At 62.6% G+C, this 19,935-nt stretch overlaps 1 protein-coding gene across 2 annotated transcripts; it reads right to left on the bottom strand.

Moving 5' to 3' along the window:
* Window positions 1-549: 549 nt before the first annotated feature.
* On the bottom strand, window positions 550-12,947 carry AP5Z1 (adaptor related protein complex 5 subunit zeta 1). 2 transcript variants are annotated; one of them, XM_047089248.1, is made up of 17 exons: window positions 12,784-12,947; window positions 8,259-8,396; window positions 7,807-7,993; window positions 7,008-7,152; window positions 6,701-6,813; window positions 6,126-6,294; window positions 5,643-5,783; window positions 5,330-5,367; window positions 5,090-5,252; window positions 4,431-4,609; window positions 3,663-3,805; window positions 3,241-3,381; window positions 2,556-2,667; window positions 2,179-2,276; window positions 1,600-1,732; window positions 1,307-1,521; window positions 550-1,096 (listed from the first exon to the last, which is right to left on the bottom strand). In XM_047089248.1, the coding sequence occupies exons 1-17, from the start codon at window positions 12,945-12,947 to the stop codon at window positions 826-828; spliced, it is 2,550 nt and encodes an 849-aa protein (XP_046945204.1). In that variant the 3' UTR covers window positions 550-825. The 2 variants fall into 2 exon arrangements, with proteins under 2 accessions (XP_046945204.1, XP_046945203.1); XM_047089247.1 differs by lacking the exon at window positions 12,784-12,947 and adding an exon at window positions 11,284-11,365.
* Between the last annotated feature and the right edge of the window lie 6,988 nt (window positions 12,948-19,935).

The following is a 19,935-nucleotide window of genomic DNA, read 5'->3' as shown; positions in this document are numbered from 1 at the left end:
CCGGGTGGAGCTGGGGAGCAGCCTAGGGAGCTGGTGTGCGAGGTGGGAAGCTGACCTCAGCGGCGCGGGGGCAGGAGGCGCCGAGGCTGGGGGCAGTTTCTCGCCCCACCACACCCAGCGTGTCTCCCCCACTTGCTCTAAGGCTCCGAGCAGCAGGCGGGCGTCAGGGTCCCCGGGAACCACGGCCGGAGCCCCCTCTTAACGGCAGGAGGCTGTAGGCCTGAAGTCGCAGCACCTGCAGCCCACCTGGCAGGGGCCCCAGGGCCCATCTAGCAGGAGGCGGGCGACAAAGGACGCGGAGCCGAGGCCCTTCCGGGGGCAGCTGCACTTCTGGGTCACCCTGCTTCCTCCCTGCCGGTATTTGGGCGGTTCTTTCTGGGACCTCCGGGACGTTGTGGGGACGGAGCAGGCAGGAACGGCCTCCGGTGTCTGGTGTAGCTGCACGAGGGTCCCCAGGGCCAGGTCTCGCAGACCAGCAGTGCACCCCCACTTCTGGCCCTGCCCCCCTGGGTGGAGGAAAGCGCACAGCCCCTGCCTTGTGCACACAGATACTTGCGGAAAGAGGTTTATTTTTGCTGTACCTTTTCTTGCCCCAAACCAGGAACAGCCCGAAACAGACCAAGCAGATGCCATCCAGCCCCAAATCATACCTGTGTTACCACACGGCCCACCAGGGTTGGAGAGAGACACAAAGAGCCACCGACTGAGGACGTGACGGTCCTGGCAAGCACTGAGGGACCCAGACCCACCCGGGCCTCCTCACGTCCCCTCTGATCACGGAAGCCGAGGCCCGGCCCTCACGCCGGGCTCTTCGTCACTGTCCCTTCACCCCGGCAGGAGGCCCGTCTCCTTCTCCACCAGGCGGCTGACGGTGCGCAGGGCCAGGGGCAGGGCCGTGTTGGCGTCGCGGTGGTAGCGGGGCTCGGACACCTCCGTGCTGGGCGTGAGCACGAACTGGGCCACGCTGGGCATCTTCAGCAAGGTCAGCAGCTCAGCAGCCCGTGTGCGCACGGCTCCCGCGTCCTCCTCGCAGCTCGTGGAGCTCGGGGCTGGGCTCTGGGCCGGGGTCCTCATCTTCGACAGGAACAGAGAGACCCTGAGGATGAAGGGACCCGGGTCCGCTGCAGACGTGCCCTGCACGTGGAACGGGGCCCCCAGCTCGTGGGGCTCGAGCTGGAGAAGCGAGGCGGCGACGCCAGCAGCCTTCCCCCCCGCAGAGCAGACATCGGGGACCGGGCAGGCATCCGGGGCCCATTCCCTTCCCCACGGGAAGCCTGCGGGTTTCCCTGTCCGGCCGCGACCATACCTGGGAATCAGGTCTTGGCTCCGGGAGGCCAGCTTCGTCAGCGTGGTCATGAGCACGGTGACGACCTGCGGGGGACACCTGGGGAGGGCGGCCGACGGGCGGGACTGGGTGACCTCGAACAGCACGGCCTCCAGGGCCTCGAAGAACCTGTTGATCTGCTCCACAGTGCACCGCCGGTCCCACGACACGGACAGGTACTCGCCGATGGCCCACACCTGGGTAGGGACAGACCTCAGCCTCCTGCGGGCCGCCCGCCTCGGGAGCGGGGGTGCTGGCAGGGAGGCCGGCCTTACCACGGAGGCGAGCATGGCCCCTCGGCCCTGGATCCCGCTCACGCTCCCCACGAACTCCAGCAGCTCCTTCGCCAGCTCCACCACCAGTGACGGGTGCAGCGCGCACAGGGCCAGGAACCGTGAGCTCAGCACCCTGCCCGGGGAGGACCCAGGTGGGCCGTGGCCGCCCCCAGGCCGCGGCCCCTCACCCAGAACCACAGCCAGGGGACAAAACGGAAGGCTCTGAGCACCAGGTCGGGGTGCAGATAGTTCTGGCCCCTAAAGGAACCCGCAGCCCCTCCACCCCCGGGGAGGAGGCCGGGGCTGGCGAGCGGCCTGGGCACAGGCCCGTGTGCATCGGGCCCTCCGAACGGAGAACGGGCTGCCCAGAGGGCTCCATGGAGAGGGACCTGGGCCAGCACGGAGATCACAGACCTGGGGGGAGGGACGGACACAGGGACGCAGCGCTGGCCCGGTAGCTGGGCCTGGGGGTGACGCTAGGTGGCAGCTGGAAGGAGGTCAGCCACAGGGGGAGCGGGGACCCGGAGCTGGGACCTGAGAGGGGACACTCAAGCCGTGGGGTGCGGGGTGCGGGCCCACCTGTGCACGTGGGCCTCGTACTGCGGCACCTGAAAGAGGGAGTCACTTCTCTCCAGGAGCAGCAGCGCCAGCTGTTTGGTCAGGGCCCCGTCGGCAAACTGGGGGCCAGAAGGGAGAGACCGACTCAGTCCCGGTCCCGGTGACATCACCTCACGCCACGCTCCGCTCCGGTCCCAGCCGTGTGCGCCAGTCCCGGGCAGGTCCCAGGGCCCCCGTTCTGGGGAGGAGGACGGGCCCCACCGCGGCTCCCACCCTTCCCCGTGACTCTGGCTGAGGCAGGCTCTGCAGAAGTCCGTCGCGAGGATGCCATCCCTGGGCGCGTGTGCAGCCCGTCCTCCCTCCGGGCTGCCCCGGGGCCGCGGGTGTGTGAGGCTCACCTGGGTCGCCGCTGAGAAGAAGGCCTCAAGCAAGGTGGGCACGGCCTGGGCGCACTGGACCACACGGGCGCAGCTGGCCAGGGGCTGCAGCAGCCGGTGGAGTGGCCCCAACCTGGAGGACACAGCGTGGCCCATTGAGTCTCCGCCCACACGCTCCCCAGAGCCCACACACACGCCCTCAACGCATGAACGGTGGGCCGGGGCCTGAGGGAAGAGACGGCGGTCAGAGCGCCACGGCCCGGGCCACGTTCTGTGACACCGGCCTCCTCGGAGCAGGGCACGTGTCACCACGAGCGTCTTCTACCGCAGCTCTGCCCCCGGCACCAGGATGGAACACAGGGAGGGCTGGACTGGGGCCAAGCTGCGAGGGATCTGCAGTCAGGATGCCCTGTTCTGGTCCCCAGGCTCCTCCTCCTGGGGCGTGCTATGCCTCAGTTTCTCCATCTGTGCAACGGAATCTCCACGGCACGTACCTCACAGGGTCACGAAGACTGACCCAGGGAGCCGGCAGGGAGCTGAGCACGAGGCCCATCCAGGGAGCACCCATGATGTGGCCACTGCAGGGTGGCGGGGCAGGAGGCACAAGGCCCAGGGGCAGAAGCAGGGTCCCACCATCCCTGGAGCAGGCTCTGGCCACACACAGCAGGTCCCAAGGCCTCGGTGCCGCACCCCAGAGTCCCCCCACCTCTCCGTGGTCCCGCTGGCCGTGGCACGCAACAGGTACTGGAGAAGACCCTGGAACTGGGGGTCCCGGGAGGCCTCCAGGCAGCTGGGGATCTTGAGGGAGGGGTCCCACAGCGGCCTCTCGGATGTGGCTGGCGACAACCTGTGAACAAGCGGGTGCCTGAGGCCGGGCTTAGCTCGTGGAAAGACAGAGCAGACGTCTCCGGGATATCACCGCACCCGAGCCAGCGGGCCTCAGGGTGACGGGAGCAGGCCGGGGGCACGGTGTCTGCAGGGCGAGGCTCCACCTGCGAGAAACGGGCTGGGGGCTCCAGGGCCCGGGGAAGGCGCCGACGACGGGAGGCAAAGAGCCAGAGGGAGGCGCTGTCATCGGGGCAGAGCAGCGGGGGCGGGGAGGGGCCGAGGCACGCCCCCGGGGCTCACCTGAGCTGAAGGTCCAAGGCCGCAGTCAGACAGGGCAGGTCCAGCAGCGCATGAAGCACCTCCACGGCTGTGTCCGCGTCCACCAGCGACGGCAGCAGAGCCACAAACTCGGCCGTGAGCGGCGGGCTGTTCCAGGCCAGGAGCTGCAGGGACAAGCGAGGCGGCTCGATGGGAACGGGAGGGCCCGTGTGGGGTGCACAGCCCAGCAGCAGGGCCGTCGTCTGGGAGCCCACGGGCCGCCGCAGAGGGAGGGCGCCTGGGTCCCGGGTTGCCCATTGGCAGGGGTGAGGGTCCCTCCTGTGATCCTGGAGCCTGAGACACTCCGGCCTGTTTGCCCTCTGTCCCTGCTCTGATTCTGCGTTCGCTTTCTCCCGACAATCAACGTCATCTCTTTCCACCTGCCGTGTTCTTTTTTTCCCCCTCTAATGAAAGGACGGTGTCTCTAGCTGAATTTGCAAAGGCCACGCAGTGACCATGACCGGTCACAAAAGACATCGGAAGTCAACAGCACCAAAGGGCTGGGCACAGCAGGCAAGGCTCCTGGGTGAAGGGCTGACCGGATGTGACCATCTGGAGAAACCCGTGAGAATAAACCGCCGTCAGGCCCCCTGTTCCTCTGAAGGGGGTCAGCACAGGGCTCTCCCCGCTGGCATAGGTGCTGTTTCCGTGTGACGCACGGACCCCCAGGCCGCCCCACGGTTCACCCTCCACCCTATACCCCCCACCGGCCCCCAGCCCCTGGCTCTGGCCGAGGACGACAACACGTGCCTTGAAGAGGTTGGGGAAGCTCCGTTTGAGAATGTCCAGGTTCCTGCCAAACAGGGGAAGGTTGTCTCTGCAGAAGCACGTGAGCTCAAAGGCCAGCATGGGGCTGTGGAAGAACTCGGAGGGGGTCCTGGTGAGCAGGTGCCGGAGGATGGCTTCCGAGTCCACCGCGGCCGCCTCCCCTGAAAGGCACCAGCAAGGTCAGGGCCGGGGCCCTGGCAGGTGCGTCCCCACCTCTGCTGCTGGCTGGGGTCCCTCGGGGTCACGGGCCAAGCCTCCGAGGCCACACGTGTCTCCGGGACACCAGGGGCTCTGGGGTGTCCACCCCGCATGAGAAAAACCGGCTGAACTATGTTCAGCTCTTCCCGAGAGTTTCTGGTTACAGACCGATCCCTCTGAGGGACGTGATGCAGAACGTTCTTTGGAAGGTACTGGGTTCCACGGCCCCTTCCACGAAACTCCGGTGAACCCTCACGGCCAGGAGTTCCGAGGTCAGCGTAAAGTCGCTACCTTTTCATTCGCTACATCGACCCGCCGAAAAACGACACTACCTGCTGCTCACAGTCCCTCAGAGAGCGGAGAAGAGACAGGCTGTCCCAGGCCGGGAACCGGAAGGTTCTCCGGGCAGCCCCCGGGAGCCCAGGCTCAAGGCGGAGGCTCACCGTGGTTCAGGAAGAACTGCGCGATGGGCAGCAGCGTCCGCACCCGGGCCGGGTCCCCGCAGAGGCGCGCGTGCAGGGCCTTCAGGCAGGACAGGGTGCGGTACAGGAAGGAGGGGTCCTGCCTGCAGATCACGTCCAGCACCAGCACGGCCTCCACCAGGCACTGTAGGGACGCAGGGACACGGGATGGGCTCGGGTGGAGCTGGGGAGCCCCGCGTGCCCCGCCCGCCCCGCACTTACAGCTTTCTGTAGGTCTGAGTCCCCCTTCCTCAGGGCTCCTGCAGAAGGAAGACGATCCCCCCGTCTCTGTCAGCGTCCCAACAGTGAACGAGGGGTGCACTGTTCTGGAAGCTCGAGGAGAGGAGCCATCCGGGAACAGAGAGCGGCCCCCGGGGTGGACGAGACATTGGGACAGACGCCCGGGAGGGCCGGGGACAGCTTCTGTCCACTGCCCGGCTCCCCGGGGTCTACGTCTGGAACACAAAGCCCCCCGGGAAAAAGCGGCTGCCCCGCGTGCCCCACGAGCAGCCTGGGACGCGGCCCCGCGACTCACGCCGGGTGCTCTGCTCCACCAGGCGCTGACAGTACTCGAAGGCTTTCTCCCGCAGCCGCTCCCGCGGGGGCAGCAGGCGGCCGGCGGTGGAGCCGGCCGACAGCACGGACAGCGTGGAGCCCTCCAGCTCCGACCTGTCGTCTGGAAAAGACAACGAGGCACTCGAAGGGCGCCCAGGCCAGCCCGTCCGGGGGCGTGAAAGTCACCGGGGCCGGTCTCACCCTCAGCAGACGCCCCCGTGGAGCGGAGGTGTCCCCGCCCGTAAGTCCAGCCGGTCTACACCACCGGTCAGACCGCAGAGGAGAAGGGGCTGGGGGGAGCTCTCCGGACACCCTGATGACGCCCGCCCTCCGTGATCACTCCGGATCCCGGCCCCAGACCGGGCAGGGCCTCTTGGTGCCGCTGAGGCTCGGCCGGGGCTGCCGGCGCCGCCTGGAGCCTCCCCCAGGCCCCCCTTCCCGTGGCTCCCCCACCACGTCCCACCTGCATCCGGGGTGCTGGGGCCCTCGGGGTCGCTGTGCAGCAGCCAGGCCCGCAGCATGGAGAAGGCCTGCACGTTCAGCCACTGGTCCTCTGTGAAGTGCTGGCCCGTGGACAGCACCGTGAAGAAATCCGTGGCCACCGCCCCATCCACCTCGGTGACAGGGCCAGGCTGCGGGAGGCAAGGAAGGATGGGCAGCGCTGTGGGGACCCGGGCTGGGGAGGGCGGAGACCACACGGGAGCGGGAGGGAGCCCCGCCTTCACACCGGGTGTGGCCGTCCACGCTCGAGAAGCGGGGGCGGCCCCCGGGAGATGCATAAACGCTAGCGCCCGAGTGGACGCGGCCCCGGCAGGTAAGCGATGCTCGCCAGCGCGTTTGGCACACGACGTCCCGGTCTGGGGGGCCGTGACCCTGCGAGACCCAAAACTCCCTCACCCAAGTGGAGACAAAGAGGGATCATTCTGGAACCAAGGCGGGTGGAAAGACGGGAGGAGCTGAAGGGACCCTGCGGGCGAGGCCGGCCAACGTGGCCCGGGGCCGCCCAGGGACAGGAACGGTGGGAGTCCCCAGGCTCACCTGCCGGGCTCTGGGTGTGGAGAAGAAGCCTCCGGAAGTGTGCGCCACCCCTTGCTGGACGCTGGCGTAGCGGAGCCAGTCCACCAGCCGCTTGCTGAGCTGGTTGGTCTGGTCTATGGGTCAGGGGTGGGGGGGGAGCGGGGATAACAGGTGGGAAATACGTAAATCCCCAGATGCGGGCTGCAAGGGCACTCGTAGGTCTTTCTAGAAAACAAGCAGCTGCTCCCGACAGGGTGCTGTGCCCCAGGCCACCCCGGACCGCCTCCCTCTGCGCCGCCCGCACGGGCCTCTCAGGGAGGACGAATACCTTCGTGGAGGGTGTGTGGGGCGAGGTGGGTGATCTTGGACACGACTGGGAGCAGGTGCCTGGGACTGGGCCCCTCGGGCTGCCGGCTCTCGAGGATCCTGAAGACACGCTGGCCCACGCTCCTGACCTCCCCCTTCGGGTCACCCTTCAAACAGAACACAGGTGGACCGGAAAGCAGTGACTTACGTTGGCGTGAGAGCGACAAGTCATTTTGGTCTGAAAACTTCTGGAAAAGGACCGTCTGGTTCTGAAGGCTGCTGCTCTACTAGCATCGTTCCTTCGGTGACGTCACCTTTTACCCGTGTCTAGGACAGGGGCCTGGAATGGCCTTCACAGAGCCCTGCTGCTTCCCCAGAGACGAGAGGAGACAGGAGGAAATGGGGGTAGATAGGAGTGGGGGCGGGGAGGCAAGAGAAAGCGGTAGGTGGGGGGGTGGGGAGGCAGCGGTGGGGGGAAGCAGGAGGTGGGGGGGGAGGCAGGGGGAGCAGGGGGGTGGGGAGGCAGGAGGGGGAGGCAATGGGGAGAGGCAGGGGGAGGCGGTAGGTGGGTGAGTGGGGAGGCAGGAGGAACGGGGGGAGGCAGGGGGATGAGGAGAGATAGGTGTTTCTGTCGCTTCTACAAGCACACAGGTGTCGGAGGACTGGTACACGAGCGACAGCTGGAAACATGGCCGAATGGAGGGGGAGGCCAAGCCGAGCCCGCCTGTGCTGCAGGTCAGTGCCCGCAGAGGGGCCGTGCGCCAGCACCCCAGGGTGACCTAGGGCAGGGAGGCCCACTTAAGCAGGGACGGCCACGTTACCTGGGCCAAGAGCACAGAGGCCACCAGACTCAGCTGCCGGGTGCTCTGGATGTGGTCACAGGACAGGCTCAGGTCGTCGCGGGGCGACATCTCTCTCAGGATGGAAGCGCACAGGAGCTGGAGCTGCTCGGGGCACTTGGGCGAGCACAGGGTGGCCTGCAGCAGGTGCACGCAGGTGTCCTCCAGCCTGGGGTGGGGGGGCAAGGCCGTGTGAGCAGGGGCCATGTCCCAACAGGAGCCCCCGTGGGGCCACCGCCCCGGACCGTCTGGCAGGCAGAGAGAACGTTCTGGATCCGAGGGCCTTCAGCACTGGCTCAAGTGGACGTAAGACTCAAGCGCCAAACGCGTACGTTTGCGCCAAGCTGCCCCGCGCTGGCGGGTATCCGCCTGCGGCCTCTCGTGTTGGGTGCCTGGCCCGGGGCCCGCAGCACCCCAGAGACCATCACACTCACTTCCTCTTGTATTTTGTGGCTGACACGATGAGGAAGAGCCTCTGCAGGGCGTCCACGGCGTCGGGCCCCAGCTCGTCCTTCTGCAGCAGGTTAACGACCCGGGAACAGAACTTCTTCAGCTCCTCGTCCCGGATGTCCCTGAGCAGAGAGCGAGGTCAGCCACCTGGTGTGCTGCCCTGAACCATGGACAGAGCAGCTCTCGCACGGGAGGAAACGTCCATCGAGCAGGGTAGGCCGGGTGTGGGCGGGAGAGCGATTCTACCGTCCCGGGGCACCTCTGCCTCTCGTGGGGACCCACCTGATTACCCGGCCTGGTTCCTCCCTCCCTCCCTGGGGGCCAGCCATCACCGGGTCCCCTCCCCCCTCCCCTGGCGGGCAGGGCCGTGGGGAGACCACCACTCCGGACAGCAAGCCCCAATAGAGACCACACGCATTCGGATTTGGTTGTCCCAGGAGCGGAAGAACTAAAACCGATTGGTTTTAGGAATCCGTATTGAGGGAGGTTTAGTTCGAAGTAAGTTGCTTTTCAAAAGATCCGCTCAACGAGCCTTGACCTTCTGGGACAAGAGCAGAATCTCATGTATTAAAGGACAAGTGTAGTGACACGTAAGGTATGCCTGCTACATACACCTTCTTATTCCAGGGTTTAATCTGCCTGGTTAAAAATAGTATCTGTTGAGCGTTGACAAGTGGTAAGACTTTGAACAAAGTCTCAAAATGGAAAGCCGGTTTTAAGTTCTGTTTCAGTCCAGAAGCTAAGAGAAGATAACATGCCAAGGAGACGAAGTCCTAGGGACCTCCAGGGTGGCTGGGAGGGGGGGGTCTTGGAGAAGGGCCCCATCTTTCCCCGAGCCATGACTAAAGGCCACCGAATCCCCGCTGGACCCATGAGATGCTCGAATTCGGGAGAGTCTGGAAATTTGAACCACTACAGATGGGGCATCTCCAGACTCGGGCTGATGAGAAGGTTAAGCAGACATCGGGAGCTGGGGTCCTGGGGTCCTGGGGCTGCATCTCATCTTTCCTGTTCTTACTTGGAGGCTGGCGGATAAATCTCAATGAATCTGCCACCACTTCAGGTCTCCCTCTCACCTCCCAGCCCATTTTCATTTTTGTTTCCCTTTGACGTAGCCAGAGTCGGATTCGCTGACCTACCACGTAACCGGCGCTGTGGGGGGAGGACACAGAAAGACAAGAGGCCGGGCCAGGTCGTTTCTAACCGGGTTAATGGGACTGAAGCTACCAGACCGTCTCAAAATAACATGGGAGGCTCCTCCTCCCAAATGAATCCTTTCCAGCATGTTCCCCATGTTGCAGGATGCTTTCTAAAACCCAGTCTGCTCCAACCCCTCAGTGGCTCCCCAGGGCCATCAGAGCCAAGCTCCTACCGACCCTAACAATGAGTAGAGGGTCCCTGGCCTTCCTTAGTTGGTCTAAGAATCCCACAGTTCTGTTTCCCCTGCTCTTGCCCCCGCCCCGGGCATGGACCTTCTGCCTGAAATACCCCTGACTTTATCCCTTGCTGGTTATTTCCTCATGCAGAGCCTCCAGTTGGCTGGAGCTCCTGGAACTGCCCCCTGACTTGCTGCACTCTGCACACCCGTTCTCAGAGCCCCTGTCCTTCGCTCAGTCTTCAGCTCACAAGCGATGCTCCTGGCCGCTTTTTCCACCCTTGCTTTCCAGCTCTGAAGAATTCAGAAACAAAAAGTCACTCCAAATCCTAACTCCCGGACATCAGCAACTTAAAGTGCTCCCCCAAATCATAGGCTTCATTAGAGCCAAACAGTGAAAACCAGTGACACCTGATAGGGACTAGCTTTCCTCAAACGCTGAGAGAGATGAATTGCATCACACGTGTATTTCACTTTTGGATATTGAACCGCACTCTACCTTCAAACCACCCACACTCACCCGCCAAGTCAGCGCGAGAGAGAAATATTTAGATGGTGAGGGCTAGTCATCCTGCCTTTCATTCCACGAAATTTATGACCAGGAGCAGAGGGGAGTTGGGAGAAGTAAACCCACTGAAGTTCTGAGTGGGTGTCTGCTCTTAGTGTCGTCTAGCAAGAACGTGGGCGTGGCCATGTTGCATCTTGAGGGAGAGGCTGGTATTTAAAGATACCTATTTTCACTTCCTACAACCCCTAAATTCAAGTGAGCAAGAACTGTAACATTGGAACTTGAATATTGGAGTATCTGCCCAACAGTGATGGAGACACAGACGGGGCCACAAATCGATGAGGCACTTTCCCAGCAGGGTCATTTTGGCCACATATTTTTGCCCCGTTCACAGCCTTTAGAACCTAATATACATTCAAGATCTCACTTCACTAAATTACAGCGGCTTCAGCGATCCTAATCCTTCCCACCAATCGGTCCAGCGCCAGTTCGAGTTTGGGGGTTTTTTAAAAAAAGTTGACCACGGGCGTTTTTTTGGATACAAGTAGCTTCAAGTCTTACACCATCTGATGATGGTGGCGTTTTAGCCCTGGCCCCCTTTCTGCTTTGTCTCATGACTGGTTAGTTGGTGGGCAAAGGGCTACCGATGAGTTAGTGGCGATCCAGGGCCAGCTGGGGGCCAGAAGCAGGTGGGTAATTTCTCCACTTATCTAATCCCTCCGCAGGAAGGCGTCTTTCTAAATCGCAAAATCCTCCCTTGGCTCCCCCACCCCTCGGATGGTATCAAACTCCTGAGCCTGGCGCTTGTGCTCGCTGCTGTGGCTCAGTCTCACCAGGCTCTCCAGCCTCTGGGTGGCTCTGTGCTCCTGACCCCAAAGCATGTGGGAGCTTCTGGCTGTCCCACTTCCTGCTGGGCGTGGGGCGGGGGTGGCTCTCACCCACAAGCCTTCGCCAGTCCGCGGGGCCCCATCCCGGGCCCCCAACCCCAGACTTGGACGGCGTGGCCTCCCCGTCCCCCTGGTCGCTAGAGCGGGTCCAGGAGGGCTGCTTGGAGTCGCCACGCACGGGTCGCCTGAGACAACCCCTCCCCCCCCCGCCAAGAGCCCCCAGGGAAAGGTCGGGGCACCTGGCCTGGTGGAGCAGACTCTCGGCCCCCGCCGTGAACATGTCGCCGCCGCCGCCAACACCGGCGACTCCGGGAGCCCCGCCCGCAGCCCGGCCCGCGGCCCGCCACTTCCGGGTCGCGTCACGTGTCGCGTCACGTGGGCGGGGCGGACAGGCCGCCGACCAATGGGCTTTGGTGGAGCAAGTCCGAGGGGGCGGGGCCGTCAGCGCTCGCGCCACGGGCCCAGGTGGGTTCGTGGTTGCCTCAGTGGGCTGCGGACCCCGGAACCTTGAGACCTGGGGCCCCGAGACCCCGGAACCTCGCCCCTTCCCCGCGACCCCGCAACCCCCAGCACCCCGTGACTTCAGCACCTCAAGGCCCCAGGTCCTCCCCGATGTATTCCGGGTGCGCGGTGCCGTTAGGAGGCGGCCTGCCTCCGGCCGCAGCGCCATTGTCCCACTTGTAAGTGGTTACCTGACCACAGACGACACCGCCTTCTGCGGGTCCGCCGCTCACTAGGACCTGAAACGTGAAAGAAACTGCGGCGTGTGGCAGTTTGCAGGGAACAGCCGAACGCCTCAGCAGTGTTTTCTTCTGAGGCTCCCCTCTGTGTGGCACCGATCTAGGCTCTCGTGGTGCTTTAGAAAGTCTTACTCGATGCCCACCACAACCCCGGGCTGCGGGCAGCAGGCCTAGAGAGGAGTAGTTCTGGGGGAGGTGTGGCCACAGTATTCCCACCCGCAGACTGGGTGGAGGCTCAGGGCGATGCCCTGGGCGGTGACCATGGTGGGTGGGGAATGCTGGGCTGGGCAGGCAGGGTGCTGGCGGAAAGGGTTTCCAGAGGGACTGGAGCCCAACGTGATCCCAGAGGCCCTCGGGCCTAGGGGTGGGGAGGCGCAGGCCTACTTCCTGGGGCTTGCTGCACCTGAGGGGGGACTGATGTCGGGCAGCAGGATAGAGAGTGGATGGGGTGGCCCAGGAGACAGGGAGGTCGCCCGAGTGAGGCAAAGGCCACCAGGATGGCAAGTAGGCCGTTTCAGCAACCGTTCACGGGGAGGATTTGTAGGACCTGGGGACGGATTTGGGGACAGGAGGGCGAACAGGGAAAAATCACGGCAACAGCAGGATTCTGGCTTTCCGGGAGGTGCCATTCCCTTGGGATTGGGGCAGAAGAGGAGGAGTTTGGGGAGTCATTCATTCAACGAGCGAGCAATGACTGAGTCCCTTCACTGTGCTAGTGTTTCAGGTTCTGGAGAACAAGGGAACAGGGGAGGGGGGGCCTTACCCCGCCCCCCCCCCAACTTACAGTCAGCAGGTGGGCAATGATCGACTATGCAAATGCACAGCTGCCTAGCAGTGGTAAGTGCTATGGAGGGAAGAAAAGGCTGAGTGAAAGCAGGGCGCTGTGGGAAGTCGGGTGTCTGGGCAGGGTGGTGGGGCAGGGGGGCCTCTGAGGGATGAGCAGGAAGGACACACCTGATGCCGGAGAGGGGGCGGAGGGAGGACCAGCCAGGCACTCACCTGCCAGAATCCCGGACGTGGCGGTCTGAGATGCCGCGCCGGCACCCAGGAGGTGCTGAGGGCGGCTGGTGCCGGGGACCTGGAGACGGGGCCGCAGAGTGACGAGGAAGGGAGCTGGCGAAGGGAGTCTGTCCTGGGCGGTCTTTACGGGAGGCCTGCCACATGCCCAGCACCGCAGGTCAGTGATCTCCTCGAACCGGGGGACAGCTCGAGCGGTTTTATTACCACCATTTGAAGGATGGGTGGACTGAAGCTGAAACTGGGGAAGGCGCCCAAGGTCACACACCTGTCAGCGGAGAGGCGCTCGGAACCAGCGGGGGGGGGGGTCCCCGGGGCAGCCACACTGTGCGCTGCCTGCAGAGGAAGGGCCAGAGAAGTAGCGTCTGGGAGAAGGCGGGGCCGTGGAGGTCAAGTCCTGAGAGCCGCTGAGCCTGCGCGCGGGGCAGGCACGGACTCGGCCCAGCTGGCACAGGTCGGGGCCAGTCGGGCGAGAAGCACCTGGCTGTTCTGTTCGATCCCGTAGGCACGGGGAGTCGCAGCTGCTGCCGGGAGTGCGGAATGGGCAGCAGGTGGGGCGGGGAGGGGGGGTCCCAGAGCCTGGAGGGGAGGAGGCACCTGCGGGCGGCCGGCCCCGGGCCGGGCTGCAAAATCTAACTGCAATCCACTGCCCTGCCGTTGCTGGAGCGTTTGCTGCAGGAAGCGGCCAGGAGCAGGAAGCACCCTCCCGCCTTGCGGGAGCACCCGTGTTCCGTGTTGAAGGGAGAGGCTGGCGCCGCGGGGCCGGGTCTGCAGAGCCCCAGCCCTGGAATCACGAACGCACAGGAAGTTGGGTGTGAAAATACCGGCGGATAGCTCACTAATGACCCGTGGTTTTGGTGCGAGTTTACTGGCTCATTGGGCCACCGCATAGACATCAGGCCCAAAGGTTAATGGCACTGGGGAGCCTGGGCGGCTCGGGCAGTTAAATGTCTGACTTCGGCTCAGGTCACGATCTCGTGGTCCATGGTTCGAGTCCCCACGTCGGGCTCTGTGCTGACAGCTCGGAGCCTGGAGCCCGCTTCCGATTCTGTCTCCCTCTCTCTCTGCCCCTCCCCTGCTCGCACTGTCTCTGTCTCTCAAAACATGAATAAACGTGAAAAAAATTTAAAATTCAAAGGTTAACGGCATTTAGACCTACAAAATTGGAGACCTAGAAAGGAGTTCAAGTACTAATTTCATAGCTTAAAAAAATGTTTATTGAGGTAAAACATACGAGGAACACCAATTCTGAGTGAACTCAACGAGCTCTCTCATTTCTATCATTCAGTGGTACGAAAGTAAACGTTCAGCTAGCTCGTTGGGGGGCACAGGGGCTGACTCGTAGCGTTTGATAGTTTCCGTGGTGTAAATACTCCCCAAATGGCAGAATTCCAAGCTGCCAACGCGACGTCACTGGGCAGCCGGGGGAGCCAGTTACGGTTGGACGGTCCGCCCGCTGTACAGACGCCATGGGTGGGGGTGGCCCAGGAACACAGGGACAGGTAGCAGCGAGTGACGAGTCGAGTACTCACTACCTTTGTTTCCAATGTAATTTAGAGAATTAAAATTTTTACTGATGGCTTTAGCAACGGGCTCACAAAATTCCCGGAGGTGTGGCAGGCGGCTCTCACGAGCGGACCCCGCACACCAATGTGAGGCCGCACGGCCACCGCCCCACTGGCTTGCGGTGCCTCGCTTTTGTCACTGTGCCTTAGTGTCGCCTGCTCACGCTTCCTACACGTGCCAGCCGACGGCGTTTAGCCTTCGCCGTGGCTCAGCCCGACGCCCCGAGAGGCGTCCGTGTGGCGGTCTCGAGCCATGTTGTGTTCGGCGTGTGACTGCAGGGCGGGTCGCCGCTCGCCGTTCTACCGTCGGCGAAGAATGACTCGGTTGGTTTCCGGATTCTGGCGGTTGTGCACGCAGCCGGGACGCAGTCTGTCGTCTGCGGGGGGTGCGCCCGCGGGCTTTGGAATGCACCCCGCTTCACGAAGCGGCTTCGCCTGCACCGAGAGCTTGGCCGTGTGCCGGGGCCATTCCCTCCCTCTCCGCGCACACACACCCCAAGCACCTTCCCAAGGGTGATATTTGACTGCTTCTTACAACAACGTTTCCATTTGTGTAGACTGGCATCTTAAGGTCTTACTAGTGAGAAATGGTCGTCTTGATCAAAACTGAAACTTGGGGCGCCTGGGTGCATCAGTCGGTTAAGCGTCCGACTGTTGATTTTGACTCAGGTCACGATCTCACGGTTTGGGAGTTGGAGCCCCACGTGGGGCTCTGCACGGACGGTGCAGTGCCTGCTTAGGATTTTCTCTCTCTCCCCCTCTCCCCTTCTATTTCCCCCAATAAATCAATTTTAAAAAACTTAAAGAAAAACAAACCGAGACTTAAAAAGCTACACGTTTCAGAAGGACGCTAACTAGCCAGCGCAGCTCACAGGGCTTATTCTCATCTTGCTCGTCATTCGGCTAAAATCCTGAAGTGTCCCGACTCTGTTAAGGTTCAGCTCAGGCTTACAGTTAGCATCTCGCGGTGGCGGTGGGGTAAGGTGAAGGAAAGCAGGGTTCAAGCTTCAGTTACAACCGCAGGCCACCGCAAAACCCGAGAGAGGCCAGTTGTTTGGCTCGGCGAGGTGACGGGGTCACGTGCACAAACGCTGGGGAACCTTGACCAAAGATGCGTCTGTGACAAATGCACGTTTCTATGAAATCCCAAGTCAGGACTGGCACCCTTCTTACGACGGCTGAAATCGTAAACCCGGCCGGGCTCTGCAAAGGGGGGGGCTCTCACCGCAGCTGACGTGCACGATGGCCTTTAATGCACAGAACACTGTGAGGCAGGGGCCCCCATTTTGCAGATGAAGAAACAGGGCTTCTTGGAGGCGGAAGCCCCCCCCCCCCCCCCCGCTGAACTGTGAACCCAAGTCTGTCCAGGCTCCGCCCCTGGTGGGTGCGAGGGCCCACCCGCGAGGCGGCTACGGGCGTCGGTGGGCTTCCCCAGCTTCGCGGTCGGTGCCTGGGAGCCGGTGGAGGCTCCGCCGGCCCCTCTCCGTCCAGGGGCAGATGTGACTTGTCCTCCCGTCCCTGGAGCTGCAAACACGCACACTCAGGGGACTCCCCGGGGCCCAGGCCAGGCCAGGAAATCACAGGCACCTGTCCGTTGGCTTCTTCCCGGGAAAGGGCTACCGGGCACAGTGGGAGAAAACACACCTTCCCCAGGAACGGCCCCCTGGGGTCAGGCACCCCCCCCCCCCAACCCCGCCCCGTGCCAGGGAGCAGACAGTGGCTGGGTGTCCACCCGTCTGTCCCTCAGCAGTCACTCACAAGGACCACACAGAGCCCCGGGTCACTTCTGTAATATATAATTTTATTTCTGGTTATAGAAACAAATGCTAAGGGGAGAAACAGAACTTCCCCATCCACATACAACAATTTAATAGATAAAAGGACAGTTAAAATAAATGGAAAACAAAAAGTAGAAATTTGCAACTTTGTTATAGCTTTAAAACATTAACGTCTGATACAATTAGAAATCACATTCAGATCTCAAACTTTAAAAAAAAAAAAAGTATGGCTCCTTATTAAAAAAATACTGTATCCCATTTGAAACGAAAACGCAGGCAGGCCCAGCGAGGTGGGCCTCTCGTCTTTCCGAGGACGGGAGCGGACGGGACCGCGGGCCGTCTGCCACCTGCCACCTGCCGGGGCATCTGGGTCCCTCCCGGGAGGGCTTCCCGCAGACGGACGCCCGCCGCGGGCCCAGGGAGCCGAGCCCTGCAGCACAAGCCACTTTCCCGTCCAGCGTGCCAGAACCCAAGTCTCCACTGCGTGGGCAACCACCGCTTTTCAAGCACTGATGATGAAACATACGGTGAAAAGATACTTCAGACAGCCACTGTACAAACACGCTCACGCGTGCACTCACCCCCAACACCCGCCCCCCCCAAGTCACTTTACAGGGAAGGTAACAAGCCTCTGTACTGGTTTAATCCCTCATCATGCGGGCCGTGCTGCGGGCACGGGGTTTGCGGGGCTGATCCGGGCGAGAGTCTGGGTCCCACCTTTGTCTTATTCCTCCTTCACCCCATCCTGAAATACAGACTGAGCCGCGTAAATTAAGTATCCGGGTATCCAGAAAGCCTTCCGGGCAGGGAGCTGGGAGGGAAGCAGAGAAGGGCCAAATTCAAAATGCTTGATTTTAACTCCCGTATTTGTGGATTAAAAAAAGGAGAGGAGGAGGAATCTGGGTCAGCTAACACAGAAACTTAGACGTGATGAGCTTAAGAGGCAGCAGGCACAGGTTGACATCCTTCACGCCGGTTAACTTTGTGCGGGGAAAACCCACCCGAGTCAAGGCCCTTTTGCAGTGCGGCCAGCTGGCTCAGGGCGACAGGTCACTGGGCGCCTCAGGACTCTGGGAGACAGCTCAGAGGAACAGCCCTGCCACTGCAGCTAAGGAAAACATTGTGCAACGTGCCAGACGATGTAACGGCAGCCCAGGGCACGTGGCCTGTCTACACGGCCACATCCCTCCCGGGCCTGGCCTCCCCAGCACTTTCTACTGTTTCTGACGTGGAGTAGACCACCAATAAATATTTAGATGAATCAAATGAGCAAACTATTCCAGAAGAGATTCCCGAAGAGAATAAGTCAGAATTCTTCCAATTATCATCTGAGTCCTAAAATACCTGGGTTGGAGCAAAGAGGAGAGAGCCGCCTGGAGACTCGCCGGCCCGCCTGGGACGAGACCAGAACGTGCGGAGGGAGTGGCGGACGCAGCTCTGCCTCCCGCCGGCCCCCGGGGCCTGCCCCTCACGTTCCCCAGTGCACCCAGATGCCAGCAGGTGCCAGGAACGGGGACAGACATGCCCAGAAATGAAGTCACTGCTCCGTTCACTCTTTGCTGAATCCTCACGGCCAAAACCAGCGGTTAGGAGAACTGAAAGAGACGGGGTCCCCAAGCCTCACTAATGCAAAGAATTTCCTCCCAATCCTGTGTAGCAATGCAGTGCAGCCTCAGCCCCGGGCGACGGGCAAAGCTTCAGAGGAAGCCCCGATTGGGAGCGACCGGCAGGAGGGCCTCCAACCACTAGTTGGCTGCGCTCCAGCGTCCCGGGGACCAGGCCTGCCTGGGGGTGGAGGCAGGGGTCGTTTTCTAGACGGGAGCCGGGCCTCCCGCAAGCAGCCGGCACGGACACTCGCTCTTACGTGGCGGAGGCACCGTGGGGTCCGTCAGGCTCGCAGAAGTGATCCTGCGGACGTCCGACCTCCGTTTAGCTGTCCTGTGTCCCCCCTCCTGGGGGTAGCGGGCACAGGCAGCACCCCTATTTTCTTCCTGGGGCCCTGGTGCCTCTGCGAGGACCTCCTAGGACACGGTGGAGAGGCAGGTCGTGGAGCAAACCTCCAAGTGGCCGCAGGGCCGAGCCGGGGTTGCCGAGCGCCTTGGCAGAGACGGCCCCACACGGCCTGGGGCCCCTGAGGACTCTGCGGGACAGGCGGTGGCCTCGCTCAATGCAGGAGGAAAACGATTTTCCTTAAACGCAGCCGGGCAAGCGGGCCTGTGTTATTTCAGTTTGGAGAACGCGCCTGTGGCTGCGTCACAAAGTCCCGTCCTGGAGCCGGCACCAGGGACAACAGTGGAGACCTCGGCCAGCTCCTGGGGCTGCCGAGGACCCACCCGGCCAGGTCCTGAGCATTTAAAACCTAACGCGGGCGGCGAGGCCTCGGGACAGAATGCGTAGAAGGAAAGGACCGTATAAAACTGGAAAACAAGCTGAAAACGAGGGACAGACACCCTGCGAGAGACTGCGGGCGCGGCCACCCCTGTGGAGGCGCGTCTGGAGGGCGGCCCCACACGGGCACGCGGACACACTTACATTCTTCTCAGTAAATATTGCTTCGAGGCTGAGGTATCACAAAGGCGGCTTGCAGGGGGGCTGGGAGGAGACGTTCTTTGCTTTAAGCCAAGCTAGCAGTGGGGCTGTGGGTCGGGGGGCCCGGTGGGGACCGTGGGTCGGGGGGCCCGGTGGGGACTGGCGGCCACGTGGCCGGGCTTCCTCTTAGCTCTGCCTCTTGGGACCCGCAGAGAGTTGCGGTGCCGAAAATAAGCGGCTCACGATCCCCTCAGCATCTGCGCGCACAGCTGCCCTGACCCCTTTTCTGGGGGAGCCACCGCCTCTCAGGGGCGCGGGGGGCGGCGCTGTGTGACCCCGAGAAGGCCCTGCGTCCCGCACGCAGTCACTCGAGGGCAAAGCGGAATGTGAGGCGTTTGGAGAAACGCACACCCACGGGACTCACTTCTGGGCTCCAAGAGCTCGGGGAACATGGTTTCTTCCCTGACGCTTTCTCACGTTCAACCACACGTTCAACTAAGCATCTTTTTTCAAATGAGGCCTGTTTTTGTCTCTATCAAGAAACTGACCCCAAGGCCAAAGGCCGCCTTCTTCTCCTGAACTCTGAATGCAGCGACCTCGTGCGCTCCCTCTGGATATGCTCCACGGAGACCCAGTCTCAGAGGAAAGGAGAGCACTGATTGAATCATGCCCACGGCCCCAAATGGGTCTTCCGCCAGCCCCGGCGAGGAGCAGGAAAGGGACCAGGAGGTCCCTGCCGAACCCATCGGGGCGCGGCGGGGCCCCCGCCCCCCAGCCGTGGCGGCACCCCCACCCCGCCAGCTCGAGAATCACAGAATAGTCATTTTAGTGACTCAGAAATCCCTCGTCACCTTCGCAATCCGGCCTGGCTGTTAAACAGAGAACAGAGGGAAGACCGCAAACCTCGAACATGAACCCACCAGACCGAGAGTGGGGAGTTGACGGGAGCGGCTGTAAGCACGCGGACCTGCTCCCCCCCCAGCGCGGGGCTCAGTGCACCCGGCCATCGGTCCTGCGGTCCCCAGGGCGTGGGCCGAGGCCCAGAGGGCTGTGTCCCAGGTCAGGGGTGGGGGCGGTTGTGGCAGGTGTCTAACCTCACCGGGGGATGTGAGCCCTGTTACCTTTACGGCTTTACAGAGAAGGTGGAAAAGGACATCTGCCGGAGCCCCTGACGCTCTGCCTCAGCCTGTCCTTGCACCACTCAGGACAGCGTCCGCGGCAAGAAAGACGCGGGCCGCTCGTGAGGTCCGCCCTACGGTGGC

This window comes from Lynx rufus, unplaced genomic scaffold (genome assembly GCF_022079265.1).
Source record: "Lynx rufus isolate CCGP_SWC_20201006 ecotype Redwood Valley unplaced genomic scaffold, mLynRuf1.p SCAF_27, whole genome shotgun sequence".
Taxonomy (NCBI): domain Eukaryota; kingdom Metazoa; phylum Chordata; class Mammalia; order Carnivora; family Felidae; genus Lynx; species Lynx rufus.
The sequence above is the reverse complement of the archived record's forward strand: the minus strand, read 5'-3'. Positions and strand labels throughout refer to the sequence as shown.